The 26,280-nt window shown below is 40.0% G+C and overlaps 4 protein-coding genes, 1 long non-coding RNA gene and 1 pseudogene across 5 annotated transcripts; all 6 read left to right on the top strand.

Annotated features, from left to right (window-relative positions):
• LOC109714998 (peptidyl-prolyl cis-trans isomerase CYP21-4-like) lies at window positions 3,199-11,097 on the top strand. The gene is given in 4 exon segments (XM_020239773.1): window positions 3,199-4,468; window positions 5,506-5,591; window positions 7,811-7,961; window positions 10,591-11,097. Coding segments are annotated over 3 exon segments (261 nt in total). The 5' UTR covers window positions 3,199-4,468; window positions 5,506-5,568; the 3' UTR covers window positions 10,678-11,097.
• LOC109714769 (proline-rich receptor-like protein kinase PERK2) lies at window positions 12,044-12,652 on the top strand. Its single transcript, XM_020239481.1, has one exon. The coding sequence runs from the start codon at window positions 12,044-12,046 to the stop codon at window positions 12,650-12,652; it is 609 nt and encodes a 202-aa protein (XP_020095070.1).
• LOC109714770 (putative pentatricopeptide repeat-containing protein At5g59200, chloroplastic) lies at window positions 12,706-13,374 on the top strand. Its single transcript, XM_020239482.1, has one exon. It carries the CDS (start codon window positions 12,706-12,708, stop codon window positions 13,372-13,374), a length of 669 nt encoding a protein of 222 aa, XP_020095071.1.
• On the top strand, window positions 16,344-18,890 carry LOC109714771. The gene has a single exon (XM_020239483.1). The coding sequence runs from the start codon at window positions 16,344-16,346 to the stop codon at window positions 18,888-18,890; it is 2,547 nt and encodes an 848-aa protein (XP_020095072.1).
• On the top strand, window positions 20,352-23,057 carry LOC109714773 (annotated as a pseudogene).
• LOC109715698 lies at window positions 24,490-25,175 on the top strand. The gene is made up of 2 exons (XR_002217733.1): window positions 24,490-24,603; window positions 24,776-25,175. It is a non-coding gene; the product is annotated as an uncharacterized LOC109715698 (long non-coding RNA).

Below are 26,280 nucleotides of genomic sequence, written 5' to 3' on the forward strand. Positions count from 1 at the left end.
ATCTTACTCTCTTGCTTGGCTAGTTATTCTATACTTTTCTAGAAGAAAAAACTAATTGAAAAATGTCGCCCTTACAACCTATATATTGGCCTGTGTTGTGATCTGTTTCATTGAATGAGTTAGGATGGGGATGATTTTCAAAGCATGTAATCTCACTCTCTTGCAATATGATCAAGAGGTCACTGACTATATTTCACTGGTTATAATATATTTTTCTAGAAGAAAAAACTGATTGAAAAATTCCACCCTTACATTAAATATAGAGATAGTTGGGTTGAAAAGTATCTAGCTATGGATACTATCCAATTTTTAGTTTTTAGATTGCTCTGAGATTTGAATGACAAAAAAAAAAGGAAGTGAATGAGCGATAGAACCTTGTTGCTACTAGCCGACGAAGATATTGAAGGAGGTTTTGCCAACAACCAAAGCATGTCAGGTAAAAAAAGCTTCTTTTAAATTTCCAACTCAATATCTCGTTCTCCTTCGATTGATCTCCATCTCTTTCTCCTCTAGTTTCTATTCCAACCCAAAAAATTGCAAGCTTCTCTAACCTTCAGGTCAACTCTCTCTCTCTCTCTCTCTAATTTTAAACTAATGGAATGAACTAAATCGTAAAAAAATTGAAACATAATTGCATTGAATCGTAACTTGTAATTGTTTTTAAATTTATGTTGCCAAAACTTTAATAGAGAGAATTGAACTGTAGCTTGTAATTCTTTGTAAATTTGTGTTGCTAAAACTTTAATAGAGCCTTTTTTTTTCTTTTCAGATTGTTGTTTGTCTAAATTTTAATATTTTAAACTAGAACCGTGAGCTCGGAGGTACCAATTACCTCGTAATCACTCCATTCGTGGTTAGTTTGATTTTCTAAGCCCTATTTTTTTTTTTTTTATGTTGCTTTTTGTTTGCTTAGTTTGCTGATTCTTTGCCCTAACGTCTTGATTCGTGGTTGGTTTGATCTTTTTAGCCCTAAGATTTGTCCTAAATGTAGTTGTCTCAGTAGGACCTGGAAGAACCTCGTCAGTTAGAATTGCTAAGAGTCTTTGGAAAACCATATACCGTGAAGGATGCCAAAACGTATCTTGGGACAACAAAGTTACCGCCACGAAGTAGGGAAGACTAGAAGGCAGTGATCGGAGTGACTCTAGATGAAGAGTACAGGCTTTTGTTTTCTGTTTGAGCACTTCGGGGAATGATAACACCCAGTACTAGCCCTTCCTCTTTCCTTTTTGGGAACAGAGAAGGGTCAAAAGTGATGATGGCTCCATACGCTATAAATTAGGTATGGAGCAATAGGACAGATCTTAGAGCTAAAAGGATCAAACCAACCACGAATCGAGATGTTAGGGCGAAGAATCAACGAACTAAGCAAATGAAAAACAACATTTAAAAAAAAAGAATTAGGGCTTAGAAAATCAAACTAACCACGAGTTGAGTGATTACGGGGTAATTGGCACCTCTGAGCTCGCGGTTCTAGTTTAAATAATTAAAATTTTAAATGGCAGGGACTTATTTAAAAACATAAGGACTTTGCAAGGATAATATATGAAAGTTGAATTTTGTAGGGATATATTTGCAATTCGCTATGTTTACATGGAGCTGTATGCAATTAACCCTATTATTTATGCCCAGCATGAATTTGAAGTCGTTTCCTCCCCTTTTTTGTATTCTTAATTGTTTGGTTTTCCGCTGTAATCACGGAATTGGTAGTTGGTTTAATCATCATAACCCTAAGATTTGTTTGAATTTGCATGCAAAATATGAACTTGATATCGCTTTTTGTTTGCTTAATTGCTTGGTTCTTAGATTTGATAGCAGCGGCTTCCTTGACTTTACCAAGTGAAAATGTCTAGGATTTTCCCTTTCTTGTGTATTTCTTTTGTTATATACCTTTTTTTTTTATGGCTGTTTGTAACAAAATTTATCACAAGTTTTAATAAGGTTTGGTGATAATAGGGGAGTATAGAAAATTTTGGCAGTAGCTTTCCTGAAATAGTAAAACAAGTAGAAAATTTTTGTGCAATCAAAAAGTCAGAAAACATAGAAAACATAATTAATATATTCATCAATTATTCGTAGTCTATGATCGTTTGGTCAATCTCTGGTTAGTGAAAGATTTGGCAAAATATTTGAACAATAAAAAATACTTGTACTATTCATGAGTTTCTATAAAAAATGGAGAATATTGTGACTATGAGTAAGAATTGAATAGTTGTACCAAGTCAAACAAACAAAAATTGTTTGATATTTGTAGATTGCTTAAGATGATATATAGATATGGATCTGCTGTTTTAGATAAAATTGTAATCTATTATGAAACCTTTTATGCGTACCAATTTGTCTAGCATCATGCCACATCGGACGATTCATCAGTTTGATTTGGAAAAATCTTCTCAAAACTGTCAAAAGCTTTTTTTGATTTGGATGCTGAATTGCTGATCCTTCAGCCTTTATTTTTCCGGCTTCCTCTCCTGGATTTCGACGGCTCTAGTGTTCACTGCAACATAACTTGGTTTGGTTAGCTGGAAACACCACCAAATTTACCAAATTTGTTATATATCAACCCTCGCACTTCCTGAAATTTGATATTCACCAGCTCTTTATAATGCCGTATTAGTTATAGTTTTGTGTTTGTTTCAACGTGCGAGACATTTTATGTCTATCTTTCAACATGTTTTTACTTGCTCCTTGATTTTTCTTGCCGTTGGATAGGAAGGTTTGAAGATTCTCTTTTTAGCCGGAGCACCTAATGGCGAAGATCAAACCTCAATCATTGTTAATCCAGAGCAAAAAGAAGGGTCCAACTCGAATTGGTCTTACAACTATCATCACTTGGAACCTTATGATTATCTTAATTGTTTTGTCTTTGTATGCTACTTACAGACATTGGCATCATAGGTAAACATTTCTTGATTAACATGTATTTTTTTAGGGAGTTTTAACATAACCTATCTTATAATCTCACTCTAGAAGTGCAAAAGATTATGGTAATCTGACCTGAATCTGCATGTTAATATTTACCAGCTCATAATTGTTTTTTTTACTATTTAGTATCTTATTAGTGTATACTCACACTGGAAGTTCAACAGATTAAGTTAACCTAGCATGAATCTTCATGATAATATTTTTTAGTAATAGTTGTTGTTTTCCCACTACTCGCTATCATATTAGGATATAATTTGGGCATCTCTAGTGCAGGTTGAGCAATGAACAATAGATCATTTTGCCTAATCTGAGGTACAGTAATCTAAATCTTTTCTATGCTCTCTTTTCTTTGGTTCTTACCCAATAACATAGGTTTGTACGTCGTAAATGTTGAATTAGGGATGGGCATGGTTCGGATTGGTTTGGGTTACAAGATAAATTAAAATCGAACCAATCTAATTCAGTTTGAGAAAATCAAAAGATTCAAAACTAATACCAAAATAGTGGTGTCAAAAACAAAACCAAACAAAACCAAAAATTTCAGTTTCGTTTGGGTTTTGCTTGTCGGTTTGAACGGTTAGAATTTTATAGACTATTTGAATACTTTATTTGTAAGTTTGTTTAATTTTTTATGTATGAAATTGATTTTTGGGATTGACTTGGTCGTATTAAGTGATAACTTTGAGTTAAATATTGATATATTCATATGCATAACCATTAGATATACTTATACAAACAAACTTATACAAATATATAGATACATACACGTATAAATAAAAAAATATACAGTTCGGTGGTTTTGGGTTTGGGTTGGGTTTTCAATATTTTAACCCAAAACCAAACAAACCAAAACCAAACCATTTACAGCCAAAATGAAACCAAACCAAAACAAAATTGTTGGTTTTGGTTTGGTTTCACTATTTTTTTTTCCCATGCTCATCCCTATGTAGAATGGCAGCTAAATGCATCAGCAAGTAATACCTAGTATATATAACTTGATGCTGAACATGTTTCAATTTTTCCTTTTATGTACCTTTTTTTAGGCTAAATTGCACGTTCAGTCCTAAAACTATGAGGCGGGTTACATTTTGGTCCTCAAATTTTAATTTATTGCAATTTTCGGCCCAAACTTTCAGAAGTGTTGCAATCAGGCCTCACAATCCAATTTAGTTCACTAAATATTTAAAGCATTGCTTACATAAAAGTAATATGACATTTTAATTATTAGCGCATCATCAATCACAACACTGTTAAGTCATTTCCACATAGCGATACTAGTCAACTAAATTTGGTTATTGGACTTGATTGCAACAATTGTAGAAGTTTGAGCTAGAAATTACAACAAGCTAAAATTTGAGGGCCAAAGTTTCACCCCTCTCATAGTTTGAGGACCAAACGTGCAATTTAGCCTTTTTTTATTTAAATATGAGGTGATAGCAATATGATTATGTTAATACTTAAATACTCCTTTTGTTCTTCTTTCTTGTATGGCGCACTGGAGTCATCTGGAGAATCAAGGAAGTTCAATATACCTAGCTATGTTGTAAGTTGTTGTTCTATGTAGATTATCTATTTAGTTGAAAAGTTGATTAATTCAAAGTACAATCTGGGCTGTTTATTATAAATACAGCTATCTTATTGAACTTATTAATTTACCCAATTTTAGAGTTTGACAACTTATCAAAAGGCTTTGAATCATGATCCTGAATTAGAAAATTCCAGCAAGAACATAATTTTTCTTTTTTAACTGTTGGAGATATAGTTGGCAATAGTTCTCACCAGATGTATGTCTAAGATCATTATGTAGAATAAAAAGAGATGGCAATCAAGTGTCCTTTGGGCTTGGCTTTTGGAATTAGTTTTGTGCTATGTTTGAGAAACATTAGTTAGGTGTTTGGCAAACATAAGTATAGTAATAAATTACCGTTTTCAAATAAGTATGATAAACTTGGTAAGCTTGATCATTGTTTTTTTGTTCCAATGTTCTATGATACTGTACATGGTGATTAAATCACAATGTCCAGACATTAGGAAAATGAAGAAAAGAGGGAATTCTGAGATGCTAAAACCAGCAAAGTGTAATGTTGGTTATTATTTCAAAAAATAAAACTATCAATAACATTGACTCGTAATAGTGTAAATGCATCTTATCATCATAATGCCATCCATAATCATCTCATTAAGTATAAGTTTCTTCTACAGTATGATATAATATGATATGCTTTTTTTCCCATATAATTCTAAAATAGAAGTTTCATGCAGCACTTCTTGTTAAGTTAGTATGCTTAGATGTTAATCACAAAATTAAATACACAAAGGCCAAAGCCTCAGTTTTTATATCAAAGCCCCTGTTTTTATATACTGATATCTGGTTGTTGATCGGTTTAGTAGGTTTTGGAACTAACTTGCTTATTAGATTGCATTTAAGTTCCATGTTTATCAGATGTGCTTATTTAGTCTTTTTAAATCAAATATCGGAATCAGCTATTTTATGCTTATGGTACTATGTTTTTGGGATTTATACAGGCAATTGGAGTTAAGTAGGCCATAAATATTATTCTTTTTGTGATTTTTCTATAGGTTTTGGTCACGACCTAAGGTTCAATAACTGCAGAACTTTTCAAGGATGCTTCTCCTGATGTTATGGACAAGTTTGTTGAGCCATGGTGAGCATTTGTAACTAACAAGGAAATTTACAATTTTCTCTTTGGAACCTTTACTTGTTGTTTCTTTCGTTGGTATCCCATTGATTGTCCGGTATCTTTGGAGCCTTTACTTCTTGTTTCTTTCTTTGGTATCCCATTAATTATTCGGTATTATATAAGTCTTGAAGCCTTAAAATGATGCTCTTGATTATTGTAAAAGACTACAAAGTTAGTACTTACTAGCTACTTATCTAGTGAAAGGCAGAAGAAGATTAGCCAATTAGACAGTAGCATAAATGGAGAGGGGTAGGGAAAATATGTAAAATAAAGCAGGAAAGTGACAGAAAGAATAAATGCTTAATGAGGAAATATTAGAAAAAAAGGTTAAAATGTGCGGGAGCTCTCTCAACCCTAGGCTACTTCCCCATCAGCTAATCTAGGGATCTCATCAAAGTTTGTAGCCGCACTACTCTTGAGCTAACGCAATTGTAGATTCTGTTGATAGTAAGTACTAACATGCTAACAACTAATAGAACTGTTGACTGTGTATTCTGCTGCTTTAATAATTCAATATTAAATAGGAAAAAAAAAATGAGAGATGTCAATCCAAAAATATATATATGTTGGGGCCGGATTTAAAGTGGCCTAAAGCGGAGGTGGTCTCCATACATTCTTACCCTGGAAAGACCGTCAGTAATAAGCATATAATGTTGCATCATCCAGGTTGTCTTGAATTGATCTATAAATCCTTGCTATTCCTTTCTTTGAAGAGCTTTCTGGTCCTATTTCAAGTTTTTCCATGTGTCCCGGGAACATCACCCCGTCTTTATTCACTTTTCTTTGTTATCTCTTCTTACATTTTCGCAGCCAAGATCAAGGGCATTTTGTTCTTTACTGACCGTGCTTTTATTTCGCTTGTCTATGGATTTTCATGTTGTGTGGTTACTTTGTCTCTAGTTGATGTCAATATACTTTCTAAGTCCTCATGTAGTTATGCTATTCTTTGTAACTTTCGTACCATATATCTTAAAAAAGCAGTACCAGAAATTTCGACCTATGTGAAATTTGTCAAGCGCTTTGTTTATTGCTTTTGAAGATATAGCAAAAAAATAAGAATTGCCATCTTTTTAAATTCTCGTCGATAAGCTAAAATTTTTGTAATGATTGCTTACTCTATCGAAAAAGTTTTCAAAATGTAAATCCTGCTAATTGGCTTTGTAGCAATAGGCTGGTAATTAGTGTTTAAAAAAGTCCAAGGCGCACCTAAGCGCACATCTAGGCAATGTCGCAAGCAAAGGGGCTGCCTAGGCGCCGACTTGTGCACCGTGCGCCTAGGCGCCTAGGCTCGCGTCTAAGGAGCACCTTTTCAATCACTACTGGTAATAGATGATTGAGATGAGATTATAGTTCATAAGTGGCAATGATCATTTTCAATGACAGAAATGGGCATACTATAATATCGACATAGCATCTTTAGGAGACCTCAACTACCAGGCTTGCCTTTGCAATTTTCGTGCATAAAATAAGTAAATGCTAATTTGCCGTAAAAATTCATGATTCATATTGTTCTATCTATTCAAGTGAATTCAATTTTCGCACTTTATTCGGTGCCATGAACATGGACAATTAATATTAGGTTCAGAAATAGCTCAGAATTGGACTTCTACTTGAGTTCAATAATTAATAAAAACTCTATGTCAACCTGGATGATATTTTGGTTTATCTATTTCCTTTTTTCTTACATCTTTTCTTAGCATTGACCTGATATATGTGCTACATGCGACTCAGCTAGAAAGAATATTTCAAAACTTCGTTGTTCCATCATGTCATAAAAAACTATGTAAATCAAGGAGGTGATTCTCAGAAACATGAAGCTGTGGAAGATTGGATATCAAAAGGAAAAGCACATGGTCAACTTGCTGTCAGATTATGTACAGTCAAATAGTGTATCTTATTATGTCTGATTTTTAACATATATATCCTTGCAAATATAAGAAATTGTGCAAGTATCGCTTCAAAGTGGGCAGTGAACTGTTGCTTATTTGTGTGAGTGTTTCTGCCAGGGGCATCTAAGCAATAAAATATTAATTTTAGAGCATTTATGCAAATGCTAATTTTGCAAGGGTGTTATCATAATTTCTCATGTTCATGAGTATATATGCAAAAAAAAAAAACATCTACCACATTTTTTTCATACCTTTTAAGAAAGGGATTATGATACTTTTTTATACTGTTTGCAGCCCAAAGCATGAGGATTTCATGCTAGGAACCACGAAGGCTAGTCGGGATAGTAAATGATTTGATCTCTTTATTACTATTGCACCAATTCCTGACTTGAATGACAAGCTTATTGTGTTTGGGCGGATTATAAAAGGGGAGGATATCGTCCAGGTAATTTGTTGCAATATACATTGCATGATCCATTTCTATTTGCTTCTGTACAAAGAAGGTTTTGTTAGCGAACATGAGAAAATATTTACTAGTTATTCTTTCCGTTGGCAAATATTCTACACATTTAAGTAGGTAGAGAAAATTAGTTTAAGATTCCTACACTTCAACTCAGAAAATATAAATGTGGGTGTTGTCTGGTTTTCATTTTTGACAGACATGGCTATTTATCTATGGTGTCAACTATAGTCCTAATTACAATTTAGATCAGCATCGTGCAAGTTAAACAAATTTCTCACTCTCGTATGTCTACTAGTAGAAACTACAAGCATTATATTTAACTTTGTTCCTGTATCTTTATCTAGCATTAATTGTGAGTTCCAACCGTCTGGCTGAATGCATTTCAAATCCTCAGGCATTAAGAATGATCAGTAAAACATATATGCCTCGTTTGGTATTATTGCTTTTATTTGTTTTTTAACATACAAGTTACATGTGGTGGACTGTAAAGGCGGATAATTTGCTATCTGTACATCTATAAGATTTGGTTTGCAACAAAACTTAGTAATATATTTTTTTCTGTCTGTCCTCTTGTTTACTAAGGGTAACTTATTGATTGGTTGTTAGGAGGCTTGAATCCTCATAAAATGAGCTAGTATTGACCAATTCTAATTTTCTAAGACATGATAAACCACCTCATAGGTTGAAAACACTATCTTTAAAATCACGACTGTTGTAGTTTTTCAATGCTGTTTCCTCTAGCTTATAATTGATAGGCAGATGACTGGCAAGATCAACCGACCTGGAAATCGAATTTGTCTATTCCTTGATCATCATGCTGTCCGCTGCTGTATTAGAATATGGCATTGTATTTCATTGTCCAAATAAATCAAGCTCTGTAGTCAGTGCAATTCCACTTTGTACATGTGAATAAGATAGGTGGAGCAGAGTCTTTGGGGTTTCAAATTTCTGCTTGACATAGAATTTCTGTTTTTCCTGTTGGAATTAAGTGTCTGTCATCAGTTCTTGTTGTATATTAGCTAGAATTCAATTTGCATCATACTGTCTTTGCTAGTTTTGGTCTGCTCGAGTTTTGACTCATCTGGAGCTGTTTAGAAACGTTCTTCCTGTAGAGCTAAGCTGTTCAAGAAGCTCTAACAAGTTCTTTTTTGGATTGAAGTACAAATTTAGTCCCTAAAGTGTTTGACCTCCATTTGAATTGCATCTTCGTATTTTTTTTTTATAGCCATCTAGTCCCTGAAATTTGTAATGCATAAAAATTAAGTTCTTCTAAAAGTATTAAAGGCGGCAGTTCCTTTGGCAAGTCATAAACGGGTTGGTTCAAGTTAGAGTTTGTACATTTGGGGGTTAGATGCTCAGCTCTCCATTAAAACCAGAATCTCTAACTTCCATGTCATAATAGAAAAATTGTTGGCTTCGTCGGCCCAATGAGGCCTTTATCTAGTTTGAAGGACAAGCTTTTGAGTTTAACAACTTGCATTGGACGATCATCATTTGCATGTTTTCACCATTAGTTTTTTGTGAAGAAGGAATAATATGGAAAATCCAGGGCAATGAAATCAAAGAGATGTATCATTTGTCATAAAGTGTCATTGATTCAACAAATAGATGAAAATTATTTTATCTGTTGGTAATATTGTTGGTAGGGTAATTTAGCACCAAACTGTTAATGGGGATCTCAACTGGTTAAGTTCTCGGAAGATAGTTTGGCATTTTACTTGTATAAGTTGTCTAATTTCACTTATCAATATTTCTCTCAAAAAATATAAACTAGAATTGTCAAGCATTGTAATACTCTCATCATTTCTTAGGAGAATGAAAAGATGGTAATAGTTCCTAAAATCCGAGTGCCCGCTTAAACTTATCATTTTTTCCGATCAATTTTTGACCAGCTTGAGCCTTATTTGCTTGACCCTATTGTGGCTACTAGCTTTCTAGGATGTCCTAAATGTTGTTTAGTTGATTGATAATTTATGTTGCCGTTTCCATCTCCTTTTCTATCCTGGCTAGGAAAATTGATTCAATCTGCTCAACAGCCTTCCATTCAATCTCTTTTTTCGAAACCAACCATCCAATTTTAAACAAAGGACCCCGATTCTCCAGATAGTATATTAGTTGGGGTGGAGAGCTGATGTATGGATGCACTGGCTATAGTTTCTCCGATAAAAGGAAAGAGAAAAGTGAGATACCTTCTGTGTGCGTTGTTGCAGCGCTGTTGTCGCTCAATATGATATTTCCTTCATTTGTGTGTAGGTGTTTAGGGTTTAGGGTTTAGGGCTTGTCCTCATGTTAGTTTTGTATCATAAGTTCTCAGAAGAGGATCATTTAGGTACAAGATAATAGACGTACGAAATTAAGTTTCTGAAGGGTAGAAATGAAAATTCAGATTTAATTCTAGGATCGACAAGGACGTGTTAGTCGGTAGTTTGTGCAGGGGTATCTCAAGGATGTAACATCTTGAAGTTGTCATCTCTATGAATAACCTTTTTTTTTTTTCCCCCTTTTGATCGAATTAAGTAACATAATCTTCTTTTTGTTCATTATACTTTTTTATTAGGACCATTCCATACTTGCGTTGACTAACCTTTGAGTGTTGTTTGAATCATTTCAGGAGATTGAAGAAGTAGACACAGATGAACATTACCAATCGAAGTCTGCTGTCGGTATTGTCGACATCACACTGAAGCAGGATCTTTGAGTTTTGTGCCCTTGACCGGGCGAAATATAAATCACTTCATTTCTCCAACTAAAAGTTTACCCTGCTACTTTCTGGTGGCATTATGCTTTACAATGCTTTGTCTCCATTCTACGGGATCTTGGGGCACTTGTTTTGTGAAGAAGCTGCTTTGAGTGGTTTGGCTTGTACAGTGATCATTACTCCACGTATAACTCTGAAAGTTTTTGTAAAATGATGTCATATTTTGCTGCTAGCAATTAGATGTATTATAAAATTTCTATTATCACCTCTCTCTCTCTCTCGCAAAGAGGCTCTAATTGGATGTATGAAAATTTTATTCAGGATATTCCATTGACATAATTTCGTTCATCAGTATGTATATATTTGAAGAGGCAATGTTGTATGTATGGACTAATTTCAATAGAGAGGATGCTACTAGTACACCTGAGTAAATTTTGCGCCTACACGTTCAAGAATTTGGAAGATATTCTTAGATTTTTAATATTAAAAAGAAGAATTGATAAAACTAGTTAGAAAATTTTGTTCCTTAGATGGAGAGTGTGTAAGGTATGTAACTACTTTTCAGGTATAGATAGTATGGCTCTTTCTATTATATCACGATATTGTGAATTGGTCTAAACCTTTTGCTTTTCTAGTAAACATCTAAACTTAAGAAAGAATATATTGAGTAGTGACACTACTTCATAAATATTTAGTTATTATTTTTAATTTTATTTATATAAAATATACATATATTATTGTTCAATATTATACTTAATTTATAAAATATTGATTTTTATATTATATTAAGTATATATAAGTTTCCTAATTTTACTTTTCTAAGACTAATATATGCTAATAGAAAAAAAATTTGACTGACTCAAATGTTTCAGAATAATTTTTTAACTGATCAATTTAATAGAGTGAACTGAAACCATTTATAGATTGAGTCATGATCGGACGGGTTGATTTCACCCGATTTTTGAATCTTTGCTTAGAGGGGTCTTTCACCTCTTGCTTCGTTTTTGTCAACGGGCCAAGTTCGAGATGAATTAATTTTAATTTTATTTTGGCCTGCAATTATTATTTCATACAGGGCAGAATATGACAGGAGTAGATTTTTGACCTAACAAAGAAAGAACGATGTATTTCGCTTCTCACTCTATTTTCTTGACGGATCAAGATAGATTTGAAATGTGCTATATTTTTCTATACGTTTTATTCTCACAATCTCAACCCACCTTCATATTGGGAGCTGATCGGTGCAGAAGCTCCACCAACCCGGATCAATTTTCATCAATTTTCATTTTATTCGTGACCGTTAAGTAGCAAAGGGACCCTCTCTAGTCTCGCATTGTTTCGGTTTTCTCGCACTACAAAACGAGCCATGATCGAGAAAACACCCATGCCAGCCGCCTCGCCCGAGCCTCCTCTCGTCCCCACTCGACGCGCGCCCGCATCAACCCATACTCGCCGATACCACCATCCCCCCGCCGCCAAGCCCATGCCTCTTCCGGCCTACTCGCGCGCCTCGTCCGCTCCTCCCCCCTCCTTCCCCTCCGCTCTGCCTTGCCCACTCTTCTGCCTAATGCTCCGCTCGGCTCCCTCCTCCCCCGACCCGCCCCTTTTCCCTCATCTCCCTCGTCCGCTCCTGAGCGCCTCTTCATCCCCCCTCCTTGCCGCTCGCCCTCCTCGCCACCTCCAGCACCTGGCTCTCCGCCAGACGGCCCGAAATGAGTGCTCCTCCCCCACCCCCAACGTCGGCCAAGCCGGTGGTCCCTCCTCCACTGCCTCCTGCCTCCCGGCCTCCGTCCCACCCACGCCCAGTCCACTGTTCGACCGAATGCCCCAGCACAGCGGAGGAGTGTTGCCGCCGTTCCCTTCAACGCCCTCGACTCTCCGCCTCGCCAGGTACTCGTCCTCGACCCACCGCCGCGCCCACGGCCTCCTCCTCTTCTCTCCAGCAATGCTCTCCGCCTCGGACCGCCCCGCGTGACACGGCGCATCCGCAGCGCGCGCCGCAATCAGCTCTGCACGAGCCTCGTCCACATGTACGCCAAGTGCGGGAGCTTGGACTCCGCGCGCCGGGTGTTCGACCGCGCGATGCCGGTCAGATACGCGTCCGCCTGGACGGCCATGATCGCCGCGCACGCCGGCAGCGAGGACGCCATCCACCTGTTCGACGAAGTGGTCGGCCGGGAAAAGCTCTCGCCCGACAGCTTGACCTTCACGTGCGCGCTCCACGCCTGCGCCCACTCGGGCATGGCCGAGCGGGGCCTCAAGCTGTTCGACGAAATGCCGAGCGTGTACGGAATCAAACCGAGAATGGAGCACTACGGCGCAATCGTGGATTTGTTAGGCCGCGCCGGGCACATAGACGTGGCGGAGCGCGTTGTGAGCTCGATGCCCTTCGAGCCTAACCACGCCGTGTGTGGCGCATTGCTCCACGCCTGGGCGCACAATGCTGACCCTGCTCTCGCAGAGAAGTTGGGGAAGCGCATATCGGAACTAGGATTAGGATTAGGATTAGGATTCGACGTAGGCGTTTCGAACTTGTACGCTATAGTTGGAAGGTGGGAGGAGGTTGGGGAGGTGAGGGATAGGATGGTGGAGAGAGGGGTGCAAAAGGAGAAGGGGTTTAGCTCGGTTGAGGTGAATGGGGAGGTGGTTAAGTTCTTGGTGGGAGATGTTAGGCACCCGTTAACGTTAGAGATATAGGATTTGTTGGAGAGGATTGGTGCAGTGATAATGGTGTTTGATGGATAGCCTAGAAGGGAATTTAACTTTGGTTACCATATTAGGTAGAGGAAGACTTTAATTAACTCATCATCAACTTAAAAGAAAAGTTTTGGGGTTAGATTATAAGTTAGTTTCCTTTATGATACTAACAAATTGATCAAAGTTTTGCGTAACTCCTAACATAATGTATTTCCCATCAAATTGATCTTTCCCTCTCTATAATATATTAAAAAAAAAAATTTAATGTGCTCGTGAAGGTATACTAATTGCAGTTACGAAGTGTAGTACTTAGCCTCTTGTGCTTACTAATTTTTATAGGATCCACTGACGTCGAGTTAAATTGCTATTAACCTGACACTTTATTCTTCTGTGGAGCAGACACTTTTTTATGCTTCTCTCATCTATCTCTCTCTCTTTTGCTTCCGTGAGAGTTCTACGGTTAATCTATTTTAGCGAACATTTTCTCTCCAACATCTGTACAGTTAATATAATACGTAAAAATTCAGTTCGTGTAATTGGCTTGAATTTGAAATTTAAAATCAAAATCTAAAATTGAGTTTAAAATTTGAATTCAAAATTTAAACCTGAATTTACCTTAAAAGTTAATCCAAAAGTTGAATTTAAATTCAAATCTAAATTTAAAAATTTAAAATTTGAAAAGTTTGACTATAAAATTTGAGATTGAATTTGAATTTGACATTTTAAATCAAATTGAAATTTTTATTTTGAAATTTGAAATCAAAATCTAAAATAAAATTTAAAATTTTATTCAAAATCTAAATTTCAAAATCTGAATTTGAATATAAATTAAAAATTAAATTTAAAATCTGAATTTAAATTTAAAATTTTAAAAATTGTCTTTATAATTTGAACTTGAATTTAAATTAAAATTTCATTTCAAATTTTTATGTTTATTTTTATTTTTATTTTTATTTTTATTTTGCCCCCTCCAAACCGTCGGCTTTGGATTCAACCGTTTATATAAATGTTTCGGACAGTACCATCGTTAAATCATTTTTGCTTTCGTTTCTCCCCTCCTTCAATCAAAGATCGAACCCTCTTCTTTGACGCGACACCCGCACATCATCTTCTTCTTTTCTGATCCCGGGAGAGAGCGAGAGAGAGAGAGAGAGAGAGAAAGAGAGCGAAGGAGATGGAGGAACCCCGCTCATCACTCTTTCCTGTAACGTCCGGCGAGATTCCGGTCGTCCGGCGAGATTCCGGCGAAGACCCTCAGTTGGAAGGCAGCTGCGGAAAGGGAAGACGAGTAAAGAATTAGGGCGGAAGGAGGGGAGGATCAGACCGAATCTACGATCAGCGAGAAAGAGTATTTAGTAGTAAGGAATAAGGAGTGGGAAGCGGGTTCGTAAGTGGCGGTTCGGGTACGGGTTCGGGCATTGACCGGCGCTCTGGACCCGACCGTTAGAAGAGTCTGGAGGACCCGACTGCAGCAGAGGCCAGCCCACTTCGGATTGGGCCCAATAGCTACTTTCTGTTATTTACTTTTGCGTAGAAGTCCTTCAGTTTTCCTTATTTTACATTTTATCACAGATCTGGATATTATATGTAGTATTGTAAACAGGAGATTATTATGAAAATAGAGAATTAAGAGCTTCTCCTCCTTGCTCATCTTCCTCCTTACTCTATATCTCTCTAGCTTCTTCAACCCTTATCTCATCTAATTCTGTCTCCTCTTCTCTCAATCACTCTTCATCTCTTCACTCTGATTGGTATTATCTTACGCTCGCGCTTGCAATTCACCGTCATCCTCGACGCCCTACTCGCCTCAGGAAATCTATTATCACCGGCGGTTGCGTTCGAGTCAGGATATAACATATTTGGTATCAGAGCGCGATTCTGAGCACAGGTATCCCCACCATTGCCTTCTTGATTTAATTCTAGCATCATACTTGCTGAATTATTATAGTAGCCATCGAATGTACCAAGGGTCAGGGAAATTGTCACTATTTCATCAATAAGGAAATAGTGACTTAGCTTCAGCTAGGCATCATCAGCTCCCTTGGAATTTAATTTTTGCCCATTACAAGATTGAGGTGAAAAGAGTCAATCGATTTAAATATAATAGTAAGAAGCAGGGGAAGAGCGTAGTGGGAGTAGAGATGGCTGAGGGCACCAGGTTGAAAGTGATCAATGACTATGTACAAGCCATAGAGAAAAGGGTACAGAGCATCACCTTGGAGTGCAATGATAAGATGGACGAAAAATTAAAGCAATTCAACTTGGATTGCTCAAAGAAGTTTGGGGTACTGGCACAACAGTTGGATGAGATTCAACAGGAGAGCCAACAAAGATACGAAGCTCTGCAAATTGAAGCAGCTAAGCGACATGAAGTCATGCTCCAGGAAAATGCTCGCAGACATGAGCAGCTACTCAAGATGTTCACTACACAGCCTCAACCACCCAATTTCCAAGCCTCAGGATACACTTCAACTAGTTCTGCATCACTAACTATTAAAGAAGGAAGGCAACAGGATCAGAACCGCGCTGGGGGCAATGCAAACTACAATGCAAGAGAAGAGAGAGGAAAAGGATTGCTACCAAACCCTCACAGGTTACATGAGAGAGGAGAAGAGCACCAAGGAAGATCCCAACATCACATACCTTATCCCAAGCTCGAATTCCCTACATTCCAGGGAGAAGAGCCGAGGGAGTGGAGCAGTCATTGTGAGCAATATTTTAGAATCTACCAAGTGCCGGAGCTTCAATGGGTTGAGATCGCCACAATGCATTTCACCGGAAGAGCACATAGGTGGAAGGAAGGGTATTTGATTGACAAACTTGATATTACCTGGGAGGAGCTGGTGGAAGCTATCTGTAGGAGGTTCGACGGGTCCGACATGGGGCACATGATAAGAGAGTTTAATAAATTAACATAGACCAGTACTGTGGAAAGGTACCAGGAGAGGTTTGAAGAGTTAAGAACAAGGATGCTATACCTCAATCCTACCATTAGCGAAAGGCATTTTATTGAGAGTTACATAAGTGGCCTTAAGGAGGAGCTTGTACCTTTTATAGACCTTTCGCGACCAACTACTCTCGAAAAAGTATATGAGCAAGCAAAATTACACGAGCGAGCATTGGGCATCATAATGAGGAAGAGTAAGGTGGCTTACAGAGCCATTGGGGAGACCCCACAAGGGAACAACACTCAGAAGACAGCCTCAACAGTTCATCAAAGATCTTCGAATCAGCCATATGGGATAAGCAAGCAATTGTTTGAACAGAGGCGTGCCGCGGGACTGTGTTACAAATGTGGGGAGAAGTACCAACCAGGGCATATCTGCCAAAACCGAACCCTCCTGCAGATATGTGCTAGTCCCGTGATCGACGAGATCTTTGATGAACAATTGATACCTACCGAAGAAGAAGAAGAGCACCCCAGCAATGATGAAGAGGTAGAAGAGGTGGGAGTATCGGTGCACGCCCTCAGTGGACAGAACCTTCATGACACCATTAAGGTGCAAGGAGAAGTAAAGGGTAAGACCCTAACTATTTTGGTAGATACTGGAAGTACCCATAGTTTCATCGATTACCAGGTGGCTCGAGAGGTTAAAGCAGAAATGGTGGCGGCTACCCCCCTGGCAGTGACAGTGGCTGATGGCCACAAGGTCATGAGTAAGCTCAAGTGTGCTAGCTTCCAATGGACCATGCAAGGGGAGCCATACCAAGCTGAACTGAGAGTTATCAGATTAGACGGGTCAAGTATGATCTTGGGAATAGATTGGCTTAGGGCCTATAGGCAGGTTACTTTCGATTATAGTGATAACTCCGTGTCATTTAATAAGGAGGGCAAACAGACTGTACTGAGGGGAATAGCTGAGGGGTCCAAGGAAAGGGCATCGACAGCGGAACTGAAATCTATATCTGCCAAACAATGGTATAAGGCGGGGTTGGAGGGAAACTGCTGTGTTATTGGACAGTATTGTCCTACCCAGCTTGAGGGGCAAGAATCTAACATACCTCCACGAGTGCAAGAGGTGCTGCTTCAGTATGAAGGGGTTTTTCAAGAGCCACAAGGATTGCCCCCGCAAAGAGTAAGAGACCACAAAATCCCGCTACATCCTGGAACTGTACCAATAAGCATAAGACCTTATAGGTACAGCCATGATCAGAAGGATGAAATAGAAAGGCAAATTCAGGAGATGCTAAGAACTTCCATCATCCAGCCGAGCTCAAGTCCCTATGCTTCCCCGGTATTATTGGTAAAAAAGAAGGACGACAGTTGGCGACTATGCGTGGATTATAGGCAATTAAATAAGGCGACTATAAAAGACAAGTATCCGATACCCTTAATTGATGATCTACTGGATGAGTTGGCAGGTTCCCGATACTTTTCGAAGATAGACTTGAGGTCCGACTATCACCAAGTAAGGATGGACAGCGAAGACATACACAAGACTGCTTTCAAAACCCATCGGGGACACTACGAATTCTTGGTGATGCCCTTCGGATTAACCAATGCCCCGGCGACCTTTCAAGCCATAATGAATGAGGTATTTGAACCTTATTTAAGAAAATTCGTACTCGTTTTTTTTGATGATATACTTGTGTACAGTGAGGAGTTGGAAGAACATGCACAACACTTGGAAGTGGTTTTAAAGCTCCTGCAGGATAACCATTTGTTTGCTAAGAGAAGCAAGTGCTTCTTTGGGCAAAAACAGGTTGAGTACTTGGGGCATTTGATCACTGAAACGGGAGTCGCTACTGATCCCAGCAAAATCGAGGCTATGAAGAATTGGCCTTTACCAACCACTGTGAAGGAATTGAGAGGGTTCTTGGGGCTCACAGGCTATTATCGGCGCTTTATAAAAGGCTATGGAGGCATAAGTAAACCCCTTACTGAGATGCTTAAGAAAGATAAATTCAGCTGGAGCGAGGAGGCGAGGCAGGCCTTTGAGAAGCTTAAGGTGGTCATGACTACGGCCCCCATATTAGCTATGCCTAATTACGACCAGCCTTTTACTATAGAAGTGGATGCTTGCGACAACGGGATTGGAGCAGTACTTACTCAAGAGGGAAGGCCCATAGCCTTCATCAGTAAGGCTATTTGCCAAAGGAACATGGGGTTGTCGACCTACAAGAAGGAGTTCTTAGCAGTGTTAATGGCTGTAGCTAAGTGGAAACACTACATTAGTACACGACCCTTCATCATCAAGACGGACCACGAAAGCCTTAAATACCTTTTGGAGCAAAAGATCACCACTGCGGTGCAACAAAAAGGCATGATCAAGCTGATGGGACTTGATTACTCCATACAATACAAGAAGGGAAGAGAAAACTTAGCTGCGAATGCCTTATCCAAAAGAAGGAGGCAAGAGGAAGGGTACAATCTGGCTATTATTGCTATTGTTCCTACTTGGGTACAAGAAGTTGTAGAGAGCTATGAAGGGGATTCCCATCTGCAACAAATTATAGCTAAAGAACTGCTGAGCCCAGATTCGCAACCTAACTATACTTATGTTCGGGGGTATTAAAATACAAGGCCAGGATATATATTGGGCAGTCGGGAGACTTAAAAGCAAGGTTGTTGGATCATTTACATGCTTCAGCCCTAGGAGGACATTCAGGAATCACCCACACCTATAAAAAAGCTAAGCAGCTGTTCTACTGGCCAGGGATGAAGAGTGACATAGAGAAGAAAGTTAAGGAGTGCGAAGTGTGCATCAAGAACAAGGTAGACGGAACCCCCTATGCTGGTCTGTTACAACAATTGGCGATACCTGAGCAAGCTCGGCAGGAGATTAGTATGGATTTTATTGAGGCGTTACCCAAGTCGGAAGGGAAGGATACCATCCTAGTTGTGGTGGATCGACTTACTAAATACGCCCATTTTATCGCGCTCACTCACCCTTATACCGCTCCAGATGTTGCGAGGGTGTTCTTGGATGTGATATATCGTCTACATGGGTTACCCAAGAGAATAGTGTCGGATCGAGACAGGGTATTCACTAGTCAAGTCTGGCAAGATCTCTTCAAATTATTGGGGGTTAAACTGCGGATGAGCACGGCGTACCACCCGCAATCTGATGGGCAGACCGAAAAGGTCAACAGATGCCTAGAAACCTATCTACGATGCATGAGTTTCCAGTACCCCCACAGATGGCATAAGTGGTTGGCGTTAGCGGAGTGGTGGTACAACAACTACCATTCCGCCTTGGGAATGACCCCATTCCAAGCCTTATACGGGTTTCCCCCACCCGCCTACGCAGTGGTAAATCTAGAGATGGAAATTGGACCAACTGTGAAAGAATGGAATCGGGAAAGGGAGACTATGATACAAATGCTCAGGGAGAGACTCAAAGAGGCCCAGAATCGGATGAAGCAAAACGCCAACAATGGCAGGGTGGACAAAGAATATGTAGTAGGGGAGATGGTATACCTAAAATTACAACCTTACCGACAGAGTAGCGTAGCATTGAGGAAGAACATCAAGCTCACAGCCAGGTATTATGGGCCTTTCAAAGTCATAGCTCGGATAGGTTCCGTTGCCTACAGACTTCAACTGCCCGACGGTTCGAAGATCCATCCCGTGTTCCATGTGTCCCTCCTCAAGCGTGGAACGCCCTCCGCGGTCCAAGCTGTGCCCACTATGCCCTTAGTGGGTGAAGAAGGACAGATACTCGCCAAGCCAGAGAAGATCCTTGATAGGAAGATGGTTAAGAAAGGAAACCGCGCCGCGACAAGGGTGTTGGTTAAATGGAGCAACTTGAGGGAGGCGGAGGCTACTTGGGAGGATTACTGGAACCTCCGAGCTCAGTTTCCGGACTTCGACCCTTGAGGACAAGGGTCGACTGAAGGGGGAGGGGGTGGAACGTCCGGCGAGATCCCGGTCGTCAGGCGAGATTCCAGCGAAGACCCTCAGTTGGAAGGCAGATGCGGAAAAGGAAGACGAGTAAAGAATTAGGGCGGAAGGAGGGGAGGATCAGATCGAATCTATGATCAGCGAGAAAGAGTATCTAGTAGTAAGGAATAAGGAGTGGGAAGCGGGTTCGTAAGTGGTGGTTCGGGTACGGGTTCGGGCATTGACCGGCGCTCTGGACCCGACTGCAGCAGAGGCTAGCCCACTTCGGATTGGGCCCAATAGCTACTTTCTGTTATTTACTTTTGCGTAGAAGTCCTTCAGTTTTCCTTATTTTACATTTTATCACAGATCTGGATATTATATGATGTAGTATTGTAAACAGGAGATTATTATGNTGGAAATAGAGAATTAAGAGCTTCTCCTCCTTACTCATTTTCCTCCCCACTCTATATCTCTCTAGCTTCTTCAACCCTTATCTCATCTAATTCTGTCTCCTCTTCTCTCAATCACTCTTTATCTCTTCACTCTGATTGGTATTATCTTACGCTCGCGCTTGCAATTCACCGTCATCCTCGACGCCCTACTCGCCTCAGGAAATCTATCATCATCGGCGGTTGCGTTCGAGTAAGGATATAACATTTCCTCTCCGACGTCCAGGTCTTGCGTTTCTGCTGTGTCTCCTCGTCCTCTTACTCGCCTCGTCCCCTGCAGCTTCCTCCGGCGACGCTGGGACGTACATCTTGACGGCGGCGAGGGTGCGGGGCACGGGCGGCAGCGGCAGCGGCAGCAGCGTCGCATGGGACAGCAATATGACCCTCCTCGGCGACGCGTCCCTCAAGAACGGCACCATCAGCCTCACTTACGACACCCTCACCACCGGCATCGGCGCCGGCCGAGCCCTTTACTCATGTCCCGTCCGCTTTCTTGATCGCGCCACTCGTGCCCCGGCCTCCTTCGCCACCACCTTCACATTCTCCATCCGACCCACCACCTGCTCATCCTCTACCTCAGACTCCGCCCCCCGTCTCGCCCCCTTTCCCTGCTTCGGCGACGGCCTCGCCTTCCTCCTCACCTCCGACCCCCGCTTCCTCGGCGCCGCCAACGGCTTCTTGGGCCTCTTCTCCAACGCCGCCGCCTGCCCCGACCCCGCCACCGTGGCCGTCGAGTTCGACACCATCCTCGACCCCCTGCTCCGCGACATCGACGACAACCACGTGGACGTCGACGTCGGCGTGATCTTATCCGCCGCCGCCGCCCCAGCGCGCGACGCCGGCGTCGACCTCAAGAAGGGCGTGCCAATGACGGCGTGGGTCGACTACAGCGCCGCTCGCAAGATGCTGCGGGTCTGGCTCGGCAACTCGCACTCGCGCCCACCGCGCCCGCTGATCGTCGCCCCCATCGACCTCTCCGCGCTCCTCCAAGAGTTTATGTACGTCGGCTTCTCCGCCTCCAACGGCCGCGGCGCCGCCCTTCACCTCGTCGACAACTGGAGCTTCCGCACCTTCGGCTTCTCCTCCTCATCACGTCCCGCTCTTCCTCCACCTTCTTCACCAGCCGACGGCAACGACAGCAGAAGCGGCAGCGATGAGATCAGTCCTCCTCCAGGTCCGTCTCCCTGTCTGCCTCGGTTGGGTCTGGTCATCGGGGGCATTGCCGGCGTTCTCTTCTTGATAGCAACGTCTACCACGGTGACTCTCTGGTGGCGTTTCCGATGGAACTTGGACTACGGCGACTGCGACTGTGGTGGTGAGGAGGAGGTCAGCAGCACTAGGAGCAGAAAACGCAGCTCGGTGAATGGCGAACCAAGGATGGAAGTGCTGACGAGGATTTCTTTGGACGAGGTAATGTTCGCGACCGGGGAATTCCACGACAGCAACCTCCTGGGCGACGGCGCCTCCGCCACCGTGTACCAAGGGGTGCTGGCTGCTGGGTCGAGGGTCGCCGTCAAACGCTTCGGCCGCGTGGAGCACCTCACCAGCCCGTATGCCGCCGAGCTGCCGACCGTCATCGCTTGCTGTCGGCACCAAAACCTGGTGCCCCTCGCCGGCCGGTGCTGCGAGAATGACGAGCTTGTCTTGGTCTACGAGTTCATGCCCAACGGCACCCTCGACCACGCCCTGCATTCATTACCCGATCATCGCAGTGCAGTAGTCCTCCCGTGGGGTGTTCAGAAGAACGTCGTCCTCGGCGTCGCCTCCGCCCTCGCCTTCCTGCACGACGATTGTGAGAAGAGGATCGTCCATCGCAACGTCAAATCGTGCAACATCCTCCTTGATGCCGACTTCAACGCCAAGCTCGGGTATTTCGGCCTCGCGCTGCACAACAGCCGCGGCAGCAGCGGGTGTGCTGCGCTGGTGTCGCAGCCGGACGGCACAATTGGGTACCTAGCGCCGGAGTACGTCCGCTCGGGCGTGGCCACCGACAAGTCCGACATGTACAGCTTCGGGGTAGTGGCGCTGGAGGTGGCGACGGGGCGGCGGTCGGTGGACAAAGGACTGGTGCTCGTGGACTGGGTCTGGGAATTGTGGGGCCATCGGAGGCTATTGCACGCAGCGGATCCCCAGTTGCGAGGACGGTTCCACGAGAAGGAGATGGCGCGGATGCTGATCGTCGGCCTCAGCTGCAGCCACCTTGACAGCAACAAAGGCCGAGAATGAGGAAGGCCATCAGAATGCTGCACGGCACGGCGCCGCTGCCGTCCCTACCCGCTCGAAAGCCGGCTGTCAGGCTGCCGTCTCTGCTGCCGCCGGAGCCTTCGTCGTCCTCGACGACCACTGCCCAAGATACGTGCTCCCGATCGTCCAGTGATGCCAATACTGCCTATTTCAGTTGCAGCTAATACAGTACGCACACACATACATATACACACACACATATTACAGTAAGATAATTGCATGTTTAATTTGTTATAATTTCTCTTTCTAATTTTTTATGCTGCTCTAATTAAGTTTTATATTTTAATTTAGTTTGCTAATTTTTAATGTATCGTTAACGTAAAAATGAGTGATATGACAATATTGCGATTGATGATCCGTTAATAATTGAAATGTCATATTACTTTTGATATATCTTCCATGCATTAATACTTAGTTAATTAAATTAGAATGTGAGACTTAATTATAATATTTCTAGTAGTTTGAGTTAAAATTTATAACAAATTTAAATTTTAGAACTACAATATCATCCGATTCATAGTTTGAGACCATACGTGTAATTTACTTTATTCAAATATCTGTAACAACTGTGTGATAAAATTGAGAAATTTCGAAGAAAAAATAGTTTTCTTTAGTCATACAATACCTTATGTTTAATAAGATAACCTTTGCCTTTATTTCTAGTCTTTTGTTTTGTTTTGTTTTTTTTTTTTTCCTGCAAAGTGATACAAGATCAACAATAAAAAATAAACTATAATTCTACAATATTCGTATCCAAAAGCTACACTTATAAACAAAAAGAAAATTGATTTTTTCGTCATTGAATACCTAATGTTTAATCAAAGAGCCTTCACTTATAACTTTCTCTGTTGAAGTCTTTTATAATAAAAATTGAATTATAATTCTATAACACTATTGTATGAAAACTAATTTTCATATACTATTTTATCATTGTTATTTTGTTTTTAAACCAAATAGGAATTAGTACTTGGATGAGAGAGGGTAGGAATTACAGATCTTTTTTTTATCCTTGACTTAGCAATTCTTTTTTTTGAATAGGTTTATGTGGTGGTATGTTGTATTGAATGAGTTAAGACGGGGATGGTTTTCAAAGCATGTAATCTTACTCTCTTGCAATGTGATTAAATAGTTCTCTGACAATATTTGACTAGTTATTCTACATTTTTCTGGAAGAAAAAAATCGATTGAAAAATGTCGCCCTTACATTCTGTAGATAGGCTCGTGTTGTGGTGTGTTTCATTAAATGAGTTAAGATGGGGATGGTTTTCAAAACACATAATTTTACTCTTTTACGATGTGATCAATAGGTCACTAACTAATATTTCACTAGTTATTCTATACTTTTCTAGAACAAAAAACTTATTGAAAAATTCTACCGTTTCATTATATATATATAGAGAGAGAGAGAGAGTTGGGATGGAATAATCTTAATAGTACGTAGCTGTTGATATTATTTAGTTTTTAGTGTTTAGATTGCTTTGAGATTTAGGTCACAGAAAAAAAAGGATAAGCAAATGAGTGATAGAACCTTCTTGCTGCCAGCCGACAAAGACATTAAAGGAGGTCATGTCAACAACCAAAGCATGTCAGGTAAAAAATTTTCTTTTAAATTTCCATCTCAACATCTCGTTCTCCTTAGATCGATCTTTATCTCTTTCTCCTTCGGCCTCTATTCCAATCCAAAAAATTACAAGCTCCTCTAATCTTTAGGTAAACTTTCACTCACTCACTCACTCTCTCTCTCTACTCTTAAACTAATGGTTTTAATCTCAGTTTTATGGCTAATACCTACGCTACTACTTAACATATGCTTCATCTTCTTCCTTGCATTGCTTTATTAGAAGAGATTTAATTCTTCATTGCACTATTTTGCATGTGAAAGCAATAACGGATTTGTCCTGGAGCAGTGGAAATGATCAATCTAGTATAGTTTGTACTAGCATGGAAAACTGGTGACATCAAAACTTCTTATACCTATGCAAATCTAGATGGACTGTTCTATAATTGATTCAACTTATATTCAAAGATCGGATGGGAGCTTCGGTTCCAATAGTGCATTCTTTAAGTGGTGAACTCGAATCGTGAGCATTCACAAGTTAGGATTGCAGATTGACAAGGATTTCACTTATACAGCTGCTCATTCTCCCAAAAGCGAGATTAGGAAAGTTGAGAGTTAAGATTGGGCTTTTTTTTTCATTGTATCACTTGTGGAACTTTCTATCTATGATATTTGTGAAGGTGTGTTGTTGTAATTTCAACTAATTTTAGCTTTTTTGTATGAACTCCGTCGAAATAAAATACTTCAATTTCATATAACTAACGAGTTCTATAATTTCTTTTCCTAATAATTTAGTTTTTATCTTTTTTGACTTCAAAGATGCATCCACTGTGAGAAAACAGAATTTCTAAGCTTATCTTCTAAAGAGTTCACCAATAATTTTTAGCTTAATAGAGTAATGCATTTATTATACTTCAGCAGTTTATATCTCATTGAATGCAACTATATCTTGTAGAATACAAAGAATTCAAAAATCCCATCTTGAGAAAAAAAAAATCACCAAATTGAATTAAAAACCTTATCTTGTGCAAAAAAAGTCACCAAACCAAAAAAAGCAAGCATTCAAAGATGAGACAAATATTCAAATTTCGCAAAATATTCAGATTATCACCAATAACACAAGGCTTCATTTTTAGAATTATTTTTACGGAATAAAACTAAGAATGCAAAGTTCATTCATCTTAAACCACAAATTTCATACATCATAAGCATCACCATCAACACAAAGCTTTAATTACAAGAATTTAATATTAAACCTTCTATAAAAAGTTAAAAAATAGAGGAAACACTTGCGAACCAACTACAGAGAATTCTAATTTTCTAAGCCAAAAATTCTAGTAAATAGAATTAAAATATAGTCACCAAAAAATGATGAAATATATAGCCAAAACGGCAACAAATAGTAATCCGAAAAATTCTAATTTCCTAAGCCAAAATAGCAGCAATTAGCAGTCCAAACAATATAAGAATGTTTATTTTCCCGAAAAAAATTTAGAAAATAGTTTTTTTTTGCTGGAAAAGTAATTCTTGTCCGTTTGGTTTCAGAAAAAAGTGTTTTAGAAAAAGTCTTTTCTAGATTTTATGCAAAAGTCTTCTGTTTGTTTTTCAGATTTTTATCGAGAAAATAAAAAACTATGAAAATTAAAGATACTTTCTATGGAATTTTTTTTTGCTGAATACAGTTTTTATGATTTTTCAAATAAAACAAAACAATCGCTAAAAGAAGACGAAACAAACATCCATCTAAAACACATGCAAACAAATAAAGATCTTAGATTATCATATATTTTACTCCTCTTTCAATATATAATGATGAATAGGTCATATTA

Source organism: Ananas comosus, linkage group 9 (assembly GCF_001540865.1).
Source record: "Ananas comosus cultivar F153 linkage group 9, ASM154086v1, whole genome shotgun sequence".
In the NCBI taxonomy this organism is placed as follows: Eukaryota; Viridiplantae; Streptophyta; class Magnoliopsida; order Poales; family Bromeliaceae; genus Ananas; species Ananas comosus.

Coding starts and splice junctions, on each gene's coding strand:
- LOC109714769 (XM_020239481.1), top strand. CDS start 12,044: ATGATCGAGAAAACACCCATGCCAGCCGCCTCGCCCGAGCCTCCTCTC.
- LOC109714771 (XM_020239483.1), top strand. CDS start 16,344: ATGCTATACCTCAATCCTACCATTAGCGAAAGGCATTTTATTGAGAGT.
- LOC109714770 (XM_020239482.1), top strand. CDS start 12,706: ATGTACGCCAAGTGCGGGAGCTTGGACTCCGCGCGCCGGGTGTTCGAC.